The sequence below is a fragment of the Leuciscus leuciscus genome (assembly GCF_965113295.1).
Source record: "Leuciscus leuciscus genome assembly, chromosome: 7".
NCBI lineage: Eukaryota > Metazoa > Chordata > Actinopteri > Cypriniformes > Leuciscidae > Leuciscus > Leuciscus leuciscus.
The window spans coordinates 42,278,694-42,294,076 of record NC_138731.1 but is presented as its reverse complement, the minus strand read 5'-3'; the positions used below and the strand labels follow the sequence as shown (position 1 = coordinate 42,294,076).

General features: G+C 39.3%; 1 protein-coding gene across 3 annotated transcripts in view; it reads right to left on the bottom strand.

Moving 5' to 3' along the window:
• Positions 1-1,165: 1,165 nt before the first annotated feature.
• The window catches only part of fign (fidgetin), an 83,715-nt gene continuing 69,497 nt past the window's right edge, over positions 1,166-15,383 (bottom strand). For all 3 annotated transcript variants that reach the window (XM_082174678.1, XM_082174680.1, XM_082174679.1), the window contains one exon: positions 1,166-7,773. In XM_082174678.1, coding sequence (XP_082030804.1) covers positions 5,552-7,773 — 2,222 coding nt within the window. In that variant the 3' untranslated portion in view covers positions 1,166-5,551. The remainder of the gene's footprint in view (positions 7,774-15,383) is intronic.

Here is a 15,383-nt window from a genome sequence, read left to right as displayed (position 1 = left end):
TAACTATTTGTTTAAGTCACTCAAAGGCCCTGTCCCAAAAAGTGCACTTTTTTATTTTTTTTCTGTGTTTTTTTCATAGTATATCATATATAATTTTAAGCCAAAAAAAAATCTAAATATACATACTGAATATTGCAAACAGGCTGAAAAATAAAGATTTAAAGCTAGGGTAGGCAATTTCAGAGAGGCTAGCAATAGCTAGCTAGCTTTGATGATGGTTCACGCAATGTCATATTACCGTAAATAAGAGATAACGACACGTGACGCTAATTCGAGCCGTTCCTCGGATTCAGAGCTACGTTTCTCTCGAGTCTGAGGACGTGAACCGCTCCGAGTAGAGAATGACATGATGTGAACGCAGCATAAGATCGATGTTGTGGTTCAGGAGGAGCTGTAAAAGGCATTGTGTGTGTGTGTGTGTGTGTGTGTGTGTGTGTGTGTACACCTCTGCAGAGCCACAAACATTGAAATCAGACTTAATGCAACGATTGGATGAACATTTTTGGGGGTTTTGAGACTTCAACAGAAGGTGTAAATTTTTGAAAAATATTTATTTAGACCATTTCTAAAATTAATTACGTATTAATGCCTTAGTGGTTTTTGTGAAAACCATTGCCTACCATAGCTTTACTTTGTTATAGAAAGCACGTGTTATTTGTACAGCACTTTTCACAGTGCATGTGTTTCAAAGTAGCGTTACAGAAAAACATCCTAAAATCTGAAAATGATCAAATAATTCAAGCTGTATTTACAGCTCATTAAGAGTGAAATATTAAAATTTGCAACCATTTAAGGGGGTTAACAGTTTTGAAAAGATATTAGATTAGACAGTCTGGCACCTGAAAAACCCATTAGCATTTATAAATTTGCACATCCACACAATGAAGAAAGAAAGAAAACCATAAATAAATGCACAAATTAATGTGATCTGATTGGATGTCTAAACTGGTGCCCTGTTAAAATGTAATTTCATCGTAGAAGCTCTCGTTGAACAAAAGAAATAGTTTAATGTTTGATATATTGTGCAGTGTATAGGTCTCTCTCAAATACATCTGTCAATTAACCATTTCATTTCAAAGCAGATTTACAGTTCACAGAGAGGTCTAAAATTGTGATGCATGAGGAAATGCAACAGAAAAGAAAAATAAAACACCACGTTTCAAAAGCATTTGAATGATCTTTTATTGTCCTTTGCCCCTATGCATACATGAAAATACATTTACGTTGAATGTAATTATGGCAATATTGTACATACACACACATATTAACATGTATGTGGTGCGTTTCAAAATGTTATACTAATAACAAATGTACATTAAGTACACAAATGTGCAAGTGTATCTAATGTACAAATATGGTATATGAAATGTACCTACATTTCATATAGAATTTTCATATATAAAAATGCACACTTACACACTTCATAATAAGTGCACACACATCCACATGCACACTACAATTCACAAAGGGGGGAAAAAAGTGATTTACTCCGATTGAAAAATGAAAAGAAAAACTTGCATGTAGAGACCTTGGAGAAGACCTATACAGTCCACAATATCCCCGATCACGGCGGCGTAACGAATGGTCCGAGTTCATGTGGTCAGTGTGCATCGTTCTCTGCCTAATGCGTGTCTTTTCAGTATGTGCAGCTACTCCACTGCTCAGTGTACGGACAGACAGTCTTTCTGAGGTAGACTGCTCAGGTTAAAAGAACAAGCCTTTTTTTTTATTTACTTATTTTTTTTGTTCTTTTAAAATTGTTTATACGTTTTTCTTTCTTTTTTTTATTTTCTTTTATACAAATGTGTGACATTCAAAAAAGACAGAACATAGGTACTACATGTCAATATGTAGCAATGAGGTAGAAATGGTCATAAAGAATAATGGTTGAAAAAAAAAAAACACTGATGACAAGTTACGCATTGGTGAAAGAAACATCTATAACAGCGCTGAAGCAAATTAACACAAACCGAGAAAAAACAACACAAAAATCAAGTGATATTTTGATTTATATCTACATAGGAGATGTGCTTTAAAACTTGTACTTTTTGGATGTTCCCACATTTCTTTCCCCCCTCTTTCTATTTTGCATTCAATTAAAAGGAATGTTCCGGTTCAATACAAGCTAAGCTCTATCGGCAGCATTTGTGGCATAATATTGATTACCACAGGATATAATTTGGACTAATCCCTCAATTTTCAAAATTACAGTAAAAGTTACAGTAACACTTACAATGGAAGTAAACAGGTCAAGAGTTTTTGGAGGGTTTAAAAGCTTTTTTTTTTTATTACAGCACTTGCATGAATTATGGCTGTAAATTTGTTTTAAATTGACCGTTCTGAAGTGGGAAGACTTCTAGTGGATGAATGCTTGATTATCATAACTTTTGTGAGTAAAGTTACTTTACTGCATATTTTCATTGAAGTTGAAAAATTGGATACAAATTATTTTAAATCATGCTAGACTTATGGTAACATGTAAAGTCTTCTGGCTATAATAATAATACTAATAAAAGTGCACTTTTAAATGTGATCTGGTGTTTAAAAACAACAATGAAATAGAAAACAAGTGACGAGCCATACCAATGCTGTCGGGAACATTCCTTTAACCAATTATAAAGAGCTTTTACAAATAAATCGGTTTTGTTCAAGGGCATATAGGCTTCAAACATTAGCGTAGAGCTCCAACCCTGACAACACCACCAGCAGAAGCACTATAAGATCATTCCTCTTCAGGGTTAATGTGGGTTTTGTTTATCAGTGCTATTTGGCTTTGAAATCCAGAGTACGATCATTTTCAACAAAACTGAGAGCAATACTTTGTGGATATCACAGGTTTAACCTATGCGAAGCTCCATACAAATTTCTCTAAACGTGTAAATGTGTGGATGAATTCAGATCTTATGGATCTGAATATTTGATCTTGGAGTTATGGATCAGTTTTGGATCTTAAATAGTTTTGTTCGCTTTGGTTTTGAGGGAGGACAATTAAGTATGATCGGTTTTAACACAAAACATTAAAAGTGCATTTGACAAATTGCACAATAGTAACTTTTCTTCAAAACAACACAAAACAAAAACAAGAAAGCAGAATGAAAATACCACAAAAAAAAAAAAAAGGCTTCCACTTTAGACGACAAAACAAGGCTAGAAATCGTAGTCCTTTGGGCGTACATATCACTTTACGAACATTGTGAAGTAAGTGGTGTCTCACAGCTACTGAAAAGACTATCTGGATGTCTGTCAAAAAAGCAAACAGATATTTCTTCAAGGATATGTCATATATATACACGTGTATTGGAGGTTTGGTGCCTCCAACCGCTAAATAAGCACCTTTAAATGGTGTCAAATTACACTGCAGTGGACCAAAAAAAAAAAAAAAAAAAATTCAAAACAGAGTGTGCATTCTCCCCAACATTTGAGACACATGATTTAAAGGCAGAGAAAATTGACAGAGGGAACACATCGCTTCACCAACTCTCTAGTGCTAGACGAAAGAAAAAAGCTGACTCAAATGATCAGAGAAAGTAAACATCAAAAAAAACAAACAAAAAATACATTCAAACACAAGGTTTCGTCTTATGGTTACCAACATCCTGTGCTACCCTGAGCCAGAAACACACTGTAAGCAAGTGCACAAATGGCAAATCTTAGCCAAAGCATTGCAAGAGCATGGTCTTCACCTCCATACTCAAGGGGGCGATAGAGTTTCTTTCGAATGTCTGTGCCGGTAAACCGGGTGGACAAACATAAAAATGTAGACAGTCTGACTAACTTGCTCAGCAAGATTCCTTAAATAAACTGTTGCTTTGCTAAAATAGTAGTTGACCTTAAAAAGAAAACTCAGTGTATAAAACAAAATTTTTAGTAATGCCTGCTTTAGCCTCCTTGCATTGCGTTATAAATTGCGATCTGACGCCTTTCGGAATGCAACAATGCTTGAAGTCTTCTAACTTGCATTGCTAGAAGTGCTTGCGTACCTGCGTAGAGTATGTTTCTGGCTTTAGGCAATGTGGCCCCAATAAGTGGCCCCATAGAGACCCCATCAATAATGTGCGTGTACACGGAGGTGTTTTTAGAGACATCTGGGCACTCTAAGCAGAAAATTGCAAAGGTAGTGTGAGACAAACGTTTGTTGTATCTTTTTTTTTGGGAGGGGGGGAAGGCAGCTTGTTCTTTATGGAGGCTTCAGAGTGGAGCAAACCTAAAAGAGGTTAAAGACACCAAGCTCTCATCTTTCTGTTCTAGTTGCAGAGAAAATAGTGCTAAACTGAGGTAGAACAGAATGCAGGGTACACATGATCCTTCAGATATCTTTACACCAACACCACACAGCAGCAGGACAGAGTCCAAAACAAAAACGAAACGTGTTACGAAGAACGTGAAAAAGTTTCCACTTCAAGAATCTAGTAGCCTCTTTGTAAAGTTTTGGTTCACCCCAACGTTTCTGTCTATTCTGCAGAGAGGAGACAAACACGCAAATGTTGACGTCTACTGCATACTCTGTTGTGGACGTGGTTTCAGACAAACCTTATCTACACAAGACGACACCGCCCATCTCTGACTCAAGCATTCGTTGTAGAGTCTGAACTGTGCTATGCAGGGAGGAACCAGTGCTGTAGACAATACTGGCACGCAATTCTGCTTTCGAAACTTGAAGAAATATCCACAATGGAATTTAAACGTAATTTAGAAAGAACAATAAGAATATAACGGAAGAAAAAGAAACTCCTCAAATTTTTCTTCCAAACAACCCAGAAATGTTCTGGTTACATTCATAGTCATATCCTTTTCATTTTTTTTAATTGGTTGAGGTAAACCTAGAGTTAGAAATTAGAAACCAAACCCAATGTTGTCAGCAGTATGTAGTGCTATCTCATAATCTTTTTTGAGGTACTGTACAAATCACAAATCACTTTCCTGAGTTTTTGAAGAAAATCGAACACAAATGAATTTCATAAATTAGGATCCAGATTCAAAGTACAACATGGACCTTCTCCTGCCCTTCCTGGGGTCTACAGGTCAGACTTGATTGAGGAATACTGTTGTTCTTTTTGAAGGAAGTGTTGAAAACAAGGAAAAGAACAAAAAGCAGAACATATCTGTTTTAGTTTCATGTTAAAGCTCTCTATATTAGCACATGCCACCAATGAGATGGTGAGGCAAACAAATCCAAATCCAAATCAATAAAGTACCACTTCAGGCACTTCATAGCAACAGAATCTCAAAAACAGCAGAATGATATTTACACACAAAGAAGTTTGTCCTCACTTACAGAGCCCCTCGGTAAGTGGAGCTCTGCGTCTGCAGTACTGAGCCCAGAAAACAGTATTTCTCTGTCTGGATTATGTGCAAAGGGCCAGACCTTGACTTAAGTACAGTCATGCATCATTCAAATCTATCTGACCGTCCTTCAGGTTCTTCTTTAGGGGTCATCTACATTTGTAATAACCACACTGTTTAACTGCATGTGTCACCCAAAGAATTCTGAATTGTATCCCCTTTTAGAGTAAGGGAGGTCACCCCACCAATTTAGTTATGCCCTCGCTCTTTACTGACTACAGCCAAACATCTTATTCCATTCAGTGTATGTATCAAGTTCTTTCTGTGATATGCTGGGCTGGATTTTGCAAAACACATTCTCAAAGTCTTGGTATGATACCGGCCTCATCTGACCCGGCATCATTCCGGAAATGTCTGTACCGGACAAGCCATGGAGAGGACCGACCATGGCCTCTTGGCAAAGTCGGACCACATCCAGCCCGGAAAAGCCGTCTGTCCGCTGAACAAGCAGCGCAACCTCTTTGTCGCTGAGGCAGTAGTTGTGCTGTGAGATCAGCTGGCTGATTATCTGATGTCGTGCAGTGGCATCCGGTAAGGGGACGAGCAACCGCTTTACAAAGTACCTTCGCAGAGACTCATCAATCTCTTCAGGTTTGCTGGTGGAACATACCACTAGAACTTGTTCCTCTGGTGAGCTTAGAACTCCATCAAGCTGGAGGAGGAGTTCACTCTTGATTCGGTTCACCGGGCTTTCTTCGCTCAACTGGGCAGACAACAGCAGATCTACATCGCTGATGAAAACCACCGAAGGCTGCCGGCAGCGAGCAACAAGGAATGAGGCCTGGACGATCTTCTCGCCCTCTCCCAGCCACTTTGTGACCAGTGCAGAGCCACTAAGCAGGAGGAAAGCAGCGCCAAGCTGACTGGCCATACACCGACCAAGAAGAGTCCGACCCGTGCCCTGAGGTCCAAAGAGAAGGATGCTTCGAGGTAATGTGGCCAGTCCGCTGAACATGTCTGGCCTCAGAATAGGCCACAGGACCTCATCTTTGATGGTGGCTTTCGCCATCTCCAGTCCAGCAATGTCACTCCAGTCCACAGGGGGCGTCTGTTGCAGAATCTCAGTGGTGACCATCTCTACCAGACTGGCATCACTGTTTTTTAACTGCTCCTCAGCAGGGTGGCTGGATGAAGTTGTCGTGCCCATGGAATGGGGGAGATGCTGTCTGTTGTCGTCACCATGGTCACTCAAAACGGGGGAACCAAACTTTCCAAATGACTCGCCTGACCGCAGGGATCCCAAGGAACCTTTGGAGGATCCGTATGAAGGAGGGGTTAGTGCCCTGCCGGACTGACTGCCAAACTTTCGCTGCTGATCCGGTGGCATTGACTGCTTTGTGGGCTTAAACGCCAAAGATGATGTGTCAGCATTCCTGTCAAATCCATTCCCTCTGGTTGAGTCAACAAGACTGTTGTCTGGCATTCTGTACATGGGGCTTTGAGCAGAACGCTGCTGGCTGTAGTTGAAATTTCCATAACTGGAGTCCATATCTCCCTGGCCCGTCATGTAAAATGCTTTTCTTTTCAGTGTGTTAGCCGAGCTGCCATTCAAAGGGGTTGGTGCAATTGGCCCATGGTTGTGGGACTGGTAGGAGTAACCGGGAAGGGTGGAAGGGGGTAGGGGAGTGGGGGCAGCAATGCCTGAGGGCAAGTAAGCTGAAGGAGGGGGTGCTCCTCCTGGGCTGTAACCTGGGGGAACAGCAGTCTGTGGGGGATACCCTGCTGGAGGGTAATTGTAACTGGAGAGATTGGGGGAACTTGCGTTGTAGCTGGGCACCAGGGTTGGGGGCGGCGGGGGTGGAGGCTGAAGGAGCCCAGCGCTGTGCAAAGGTGAGGGATGTGGGGACGGGAGAGCTGGTGTGCTTTGCCCACCGCTGTAAGTGGAATGCAAGTACGAGCCATTGTAACTGCTAGCGAATTCCTGAGAGGGGATACCCGAGTGGAGTGCAGTAGACGCATGATTCCCACAGTTACTGCTGGAGTAGCTGGGCTCACTCAAGCTACTAGCCACTCCCGTGGAGCTGCCAACACTTGCCGTCACATCTGGAGGAGGCAGGGCGGGCGTCATGCCAGTCTTACTAGCAGAAATCACATCTGCAGCACAGCTCATTGGGTAGATCCCCTCCTGCCATGCTTCGCTCTCCGACTTGCGTCCATTCATGAGTCCATGGGCACTCTCGGAGTACGAGCAGAGGAGCGCCCGCTCGCTGGGACCCTCCAGGATACCAGAATACTTCTCTGCGTACTTTTTCAGTAGGTTGGAGGCCGTCAAAGCTGATATGTCGTCATTGGCCCAGGCATACTGGTAGGTCCGCTGCAGGTGTCCACGGTACGCCTCTGCTTTATGTGCGGGGGAACGTGTGGTGGATGAGATGTCGAAATGTTGCTCGGCCCACTGCGCATGCTCTGGGGTCCACTGCATCTTTAAGCCTAAACAATCAGCAAACAACAAACAAAAACAAACAGGTGTTAGAAACTTGATAAACAGCCCTCGTGAATAGAGACTGATAGATATGCCATGCTGGTTAATCTGCCAATATTTGGGTTTTTGAGATTTTTGCTTTGGAAGTGGTCACGTGGCTTGATGTCAATGGGTTGTACATATATACACTTTTTATTTTCTATTTTTCAATAGTTAAATGTAATAGACATTTTTTCATGCATATAATCTGTTTTCAAATATTGAATATGGGAATTAAATACTGCATAAACTACAAATGTTGTGTACATTATATTACACCGAAAAAAAGTACTGGCCATTAAAAAACACATCGGACAACCACTATTCATGAATTTCAGGGTTTCAGACTCAATGATCCAATAAGCAACTGCCATTGAAAAGAAATTAAATGCACACAAACCGCAACAACAACCGTAAAATATTATTTCCATTTTCCCCCCATCCAGCTCTCCAAGAGTCCTGGCTTCATATCGCAGGCACTGCTGACAGTTATCTCAGGAACAGTGCAGATTTGGGCCTCCAACACCTGGTTAGCACAGTATAATGCACCCTGCACACAGCCGAGTGACACAGACATCGCAGGTCACTCTATAATCCAACTCTCATCTAAAGCAGTCCCAGACAGTTTCAAATCTGCTTGGAGGAGTGCAGCAAAGCAATCTCCCAGGCAGCGCTCTACTGCTTTCATCACACAAACTCGCAGCACAGCATGAATTACAACAGCTTTCTGTCTGCCGCCCGCCTCCCGGAGCACAGAGAACTGGAAAGGGGGAAAAAACATGCCTGCCTCCCTCTCATTCGCTCTAATGCTCCCTTTTCTCTCTCTTCCTTTTACTCTGACGCTCTGGGTTTTGCCTCTCTCTTTCTCACTGTCTTTTCTCTCCACAGCCTCCGTCTTTTATTGGCTCCAGGGCTCAAAAGCCACCATCAAGTTTAATCCCAAACTCCATCTGCAAACACAAGCAGTTACATACGCTGTCATCTTAGACACAGCATGGGATTATCAAAGAGACATTTACTCAAGAGCCGACGGGATGACGGGGGTGGTCGCGCGCACACTCTCGCGTCTGTAGATAGACTTCTGATGACAACAGCGCTCGGCCGCAGTGTCCAGCGGGCGTGTTATTGTGCACACACCTCCCGCTTATCTGAGCTTACTGGGCCTAAGCACTCACGAACACTATTCACGCCACAAAAAGGAAAGAAGATGTCACAGAAAACGATGCCGTTTACGAGCTTTTAGCCATGAGTCCATGTACCTTGATCTTTAAAGTCTGTCAAATTACATATAGACTGAACCTTTTTTATTACTCAATTGCAAATAACAGACAATGAGCATTTAAAAACTTTACACACCTCTTAAAGCCAAGACATAATAAACAAAGATAGTTACTCCCTATAATAGCATGAGCATCACAAAAGATTAATCCTTTATCAGTAAGACCACAATATAGTTTGCATTTGGGGACTGTATTCATTTTCCACCTTCTGAAAATATCCTATTTATATATCTTGATATTTAGATATTTGGTCCAAACAGTTTTTTTGTTTGTTTGTTTTTTTTAAAGGAACCACGATTTTGGCAATTAAATTAAAAATGTTTAAAAGCATGAAGCAAAATACTATAATAAAAGCAATTATAATTGAACCACAAACAACACTTAGTAAAAACAAAAGTGCAATATTAAAGAAAAAAATATTTTAATAAACCGTTATGAAAGATGGGTAACACTTTAGGGTCCAATTCTCACCATAAACTAGTTGCTTATTAGCATGCATATGACTAGGATATTATTGGCTGTTTATTAGTACTAGTTGATAAGCACATATTAATGACTTATTCTGCATGACCATATTCTACATGTTTTATTCATTCCTAATACCTAAACTTAACAACTACCTTACTATTAATAAGCAGTAATTAGGAGTTTATTGAGGCAAAAGTCGAAGTTAATAGTGAAAATTGGACCCTAAAGTGTGACTGAAAGATGATGCATCCATGAAAATTTTTGAGCAATGACACAAATTAATAATTTTGATTCATTGAAATGGAATTTCATAAATGCTGTTTTCACTACTGAAGTTAAATTCTTCTGAACGAGGCAATAAAGGATTGTGAAACAAGTCTAATTACACACAAAATAAAAGTGCACCAAAATCACTGCAATATTCTCAATATCGCTTAATTTTGTGTTGCCAACATAATATTCAGTACATCACCCTGCCCTAGCTGTATTTGAGGCATGTACTGTATGATGTCTACTCACTATGTCTCTATAAATAAATCCCCTCTGATACCCCCATCAGTGTATTGTGTGTATATCGGAGTACTTTTTCCACAATAGAAGATGGGCATGTGGTTTTCCCTCGCCTGAATCCCCCAGCAGCCTGGCCAGACACCACACACACACACACACACACACACACACAGAGAGAGAGAGAGAGCTAATTAGCAGGATGATGCTGAGCTAATTGTGTTAATTTACAAGGTTTTAGTCAAAGGGATCGCTGCTTTGGCTGGCGAGGTTGTCAGGCCCGCGAGTTAATGACTAAGAAAGGCTGAAGACAAAGAAAGCTGGCAAGAACATGGCAGACATGCCAGCAAGCCCATTAATAAAGCCCAGGGATAAAACCAGCGCTGCAAACCTAGGCAGATGTCAGTTCTAGCACGATTATCAAGCGATCAGCAATGTAACACCTATGTTTAAGACTTGCTCGCAATAAATACATTTAATTATCATCACAGTCCACACTGTATGACACTGACTTTTTATGTAGACTCCCTTAATATTTTTTTTTTTTTTCAAAAGCAGGTCTCTAACAGTGTGTAAGCATAAGTGCAAAATTGCTGCATGCAAATGAAAAAAATAAAACTATTTGGAGCAATTATGCCGTTGCAAGTGACATCTGACACCCAAATCAAAACTAATTTTTTCAACAGATCCTCACTTTTGCAGGCAAATTACACACAGTTAACACACTGCGATTTGCTGCTTTTCTGTTGCTTTGCATCCAAATCAATAATAAAAAAAAAAAAGTGTGTTTGCAATTGCTAATGTATAGGACAAATGTCAAGATAACTGAAAATATTAAGCGTTCATAAGTCTAAAGTCCTTATTCACATATTAAATGTATGTCTTTGACTGCGTCCATATATAAAATATACATTTGATGATAATTTAAAATCAGCCTTACGTTTTATTTTTCAATACAAACATCTGCTGGTACATATTGATTTTTAACACTGAATGCATATTTGCAATCATCTGAGGATAAGCTTTTCATTTAAATTTTTTTTATTTTTTTTAACTGTGGCTGTAGCGCCAGGGAATATAACCTTGGGAATACAGAGGTTCAGCTTTCTCCTTTGCCTCTGTACATCTACTTGTTAATACATTTATTACTCTTCTTTCATGTTCCACTTTCGAATATATATATATATATATTTATATATTGCTCCTCTCACAGGCAGGTCTTTGTAAGGAATGTGGGTGTTAACTTGCTCTACAACAAAGTAAGACATTTCAAGAGGTTGAAATCCTCGGCTGCGCACACAGAGATTTCAAACAATGCTCTCGTCTCGCTGTTTGATGGGTTTTATGAAATGCACTACTCTCGAACAAAAGAACAAATTCACTTCCCGTCACTATTACCGAGCCATTACAAAAATAAAACCTTCCTCAACAAGAAAATGAGACATCAGGGATTTATTGTACAGATGAACAGTGAGAGTTGCTCTGGACACTTTGAATTACAATCCTCGCCTCATGTATGTGCCAGTGCCAGTATTTGTAAATTGCTTCTTTTCTATTTTTATTCAATATGCTTACTTTGACCCTTCAGTCAGTCGCAGCCCTGTCGTCCCTATAGCTTGTTTGAACATAAATTGTGAGCTTTGTGCGATGGCACCACTTGAGAAAGAGTTGAGGGAAATAATTGAGCGTACAAGTGTGAACTATGGAGGAGGAAAACGGCAGAGAGAGAAGAAAATGAATCCTGGTGTAGTCTTGAGTTTATATACTCCACTAAATCAACGCTCAAATTTCAGTTAGCACTGTGACAGAAACATAAATAACACACAAATCACATCCTTATCGCTACTGGAGTTATAAAAATGTCATTCAGGCCTCTCTAATCTGTCATCGTAAGCTTGCTAACATGTCGACTAGCACTGTGATCAACAATGAGGTTCCTGTGGCCATACCATAGTTTACTATCTTATGTCATAGTTCCTAATATATGCGTGTATGTATGTATGTATGTATGTATACACACACACGCAATATGTACACACACATTGCCGTTCAAAAGTCTGGGATCGGTACGATTTTTTATGTTTTTCAAAAAAAACAAAAAACTGTAATATTGTTTAATATTATGACAATTTAAAATAACTATTTCCTATTTGAATATATTTAAAAATAGAATTTATTCCTGTGATCAAAGCTGAATTTTCAGCATCTTTACTCCAGTCTTCAGTGTCACATGATCCTTCAGAAATCATTCTAATATGAGGATTTGATGCTCAAAATTATTATCAATTTTGAAAATTTTCAGTTTCAGGATACATTTTTTTGAAACAGAATTTTTTGTAACATTATAAATATCTTTACTGTAACTTTTGATCAATTTAATGCATTCTTGCTGAATAAAAATATTGATTTATTTTATTTATTGTGTAATAATATTTCAAAATATGACTTTTTTTTTTTTTTTTTTCTTTTTTTTTTTAAATCAAATAAAATGCAGTATGGTGAGCAAAAGAGACTTCGTTTAAAAACATAAAAAAATCGTCCCGATCCCAAAATTTTGAACGGCAGTGTGTATGTATATATAAATAATATATAATATTATTCATATCATTTGCAATATATAAGTTAGGGGTAATCAGTCTTCGGTATTACGTAATGTAACTGACTTAGAAACATTTTAAAGAAAAAAATAGATGACTAACTAGTATAATAGTAAGTATAAAAATACTAAGACTAGTCTAAGTTTAAGCAGTTTATGTAAGCGGCTCCAGTTAGGATGCTGTCTATGTAGGCTTGGACACCAAGGCTGCTCACTATTAGGAACAGAGCAAATGTCAGTTCTAAGAAGCACTAATTCTTCTGTGTGTAATCTGAATCGTCATATAATCACTTGTAGGCCTGGGCGATAAAACGATAACGATAATTATCGCGATATAATTTTTCTCGATAAAACGATATCAAGAGTTCGATAAATGTTCGATAATGTTTATGCGCCAAAAGCGGAACGAAACTCATTTGAACCGCGCGACACACGGACCATTTATCCGCTCGGCTCAAAGTCCAAACGGCAGCGCGGGCGCGAGCTGACTAGAGCAGAGGCGTTTACTCTGATCGCTCTCGTCACGAGATCCAGTGAGAAGTGCTTGAGTTCAGCGAAGAACACAAATGTCTCAGTGATTTAAACCAGTTTAAAGGCAGATGAAACAGCGCTGACAAACAGGAGCAACACTGTGCGCAACGATACAGTCTGAAGGCTTTTCCGTCTACAAATTCCCATCATTTACCGTGGATTTACTGTAACGTTAGCTTAGTAATATTAACTGCACCATGAAATGTGGGATATACATATTGAATTGTATTATATTATTAATGTAGACAATGTATTAAAGGACTAATGGAATATAATTGCAGTATTTAATAATGTATTTAGGCTACTGTTTTTCATACAAATACCATAGAAACCATAAAGTTGCATTTTGCCATGATAGTGAGGTGCCATAGGCTATGTCTGGTTTTATCTGTTGTTATCATGATCTAAATGCATGATACTGGATGACCATGGTTAATTTTAATAAAACTCAAAAAGTCAGAATATTACATTTTACCAAATAAAAATTAGCACATGCAGAAACTAAGAAATAATTTTTTCTATTAAGATATTTATTTTGTTAAGGAAAAATGACAAATGTTTGAATGTTCTACCTCAGATGTGTGAAATGTTCTCCTGTTTGGCAAGTGTTTGTCATGATATGTTCTGACAATAAAGAGTAGTTTAAAACCACAATTAACGCTCTGGTTTCTACAACTTTCACTTAAGAGCAAAAATCTGCCTTTAAACTTGAAAGAAATAAAGATTTGACATTTAGCGTGATAATTATCGATATCGACTGATTTAAAAAAAATAATCGTGATACATTTTTTTTGCCCATATTGCCCAGCCCTAATTACTTGTATTTTGTATTACAGGGATGTTTGGAGACAGCCTAAGGCCCCAAAGCTCAATTTTCACTGATTGACTTCTCACAAAACCCCCTTTTGTTTAATTTACCACCGTCTGCTGGTCTACTTTACGCCTGGAAAATCTTAGATTACGCTGACCATTGTCACTCATTTGGATGAGATGCCAAACAAAAGCAGGAGAGACGGATTGATCGCGAGCTGGACTTCATTAGACGGGATATTCTGAAGGTGCATTGACTCTCTGATAATAACGTGCTACTTTCCAAAAGAACTTTGCACATGACGTGGTGTCGGTGGGTCTTCGGGTCGCGGGGTCTTTTCTGAGGGTCACAGACAGCAGGGAAAAGCAGTTTTAAATGCATATGATAAAAACGCAGTGTAATAAGTCAAATGTTTAAAAGTATGACGCCAAAAGACAACATCAAACTCGACTTTTGAGGAAATTCATCTGGCATTTGATAGAAACTCATCAAAAATAGATGCCAACATAGACATGCTTTGAAATCATGAACAAAACCCCACAAAGTGAAAGAAAATATGACTCAGAATACATTAAATATTGTTTCACTTGCAGCTGGGGTAAATAAGGTTTGTGTTGATGAATATATCCTGGGAGTAATGAACTATTGGCCATTTGGAGGCTTAAACATTTGGAAGTCACAGTCGACTTTTAGTCCATTCAGCCTATGTGATTTTGAATTGGTATGTTTATGGTAATATCAAAACATATCAGCATTTGATTTGAAGGAATTGTTTTGGTTTTATCCGATAAAAACTTCAACATACTGGGTCCTGAACGCATGCTTTGTACAACCTCCACTATCACACGTCCACAACGTCAAAAACAAGCTATATACATTTCAAAAAGATAAATGGTCAACTTTGTCTTCCGTACATCCAAGCACAGACTCATCTGAAGGATTAAAGACACGGCATACGTCCTCACCTATCACGAGCCGAAACCTGACAGTAATTACTGATCATCTGTGCTCGTCTAATGGCTCTGTTAGTTCTCGGAGTGATCAACACAGCGAGCCGGGATGGAGGGGGGGAGCGAACGAGAGCGAGTGTGCGGCGATACACTGCAGTGTGTAATTTCAGACACTGTGATCATGGCCAATGAGACAGAGAAGCTGACCTTTTTCGGATCTATTAATCTGGCTAGCCTCGGCCGATTTTAAGCAAACAGCGGCGAGCTTGCGCTCTGTCTGTCCAATTTCCCAGTGCGTAAATTGGACAGCCGCTCGCACCATTCTCAATTCATTACTGTGCTGCTGAAAGGAAGCTATGAGGTGGCGGAGAGGTGTGTGTCCTGATGTGTGTGTGTGTGTGTGTGTGTATCGACTAGGGATGTGCAGTTTGGTCAT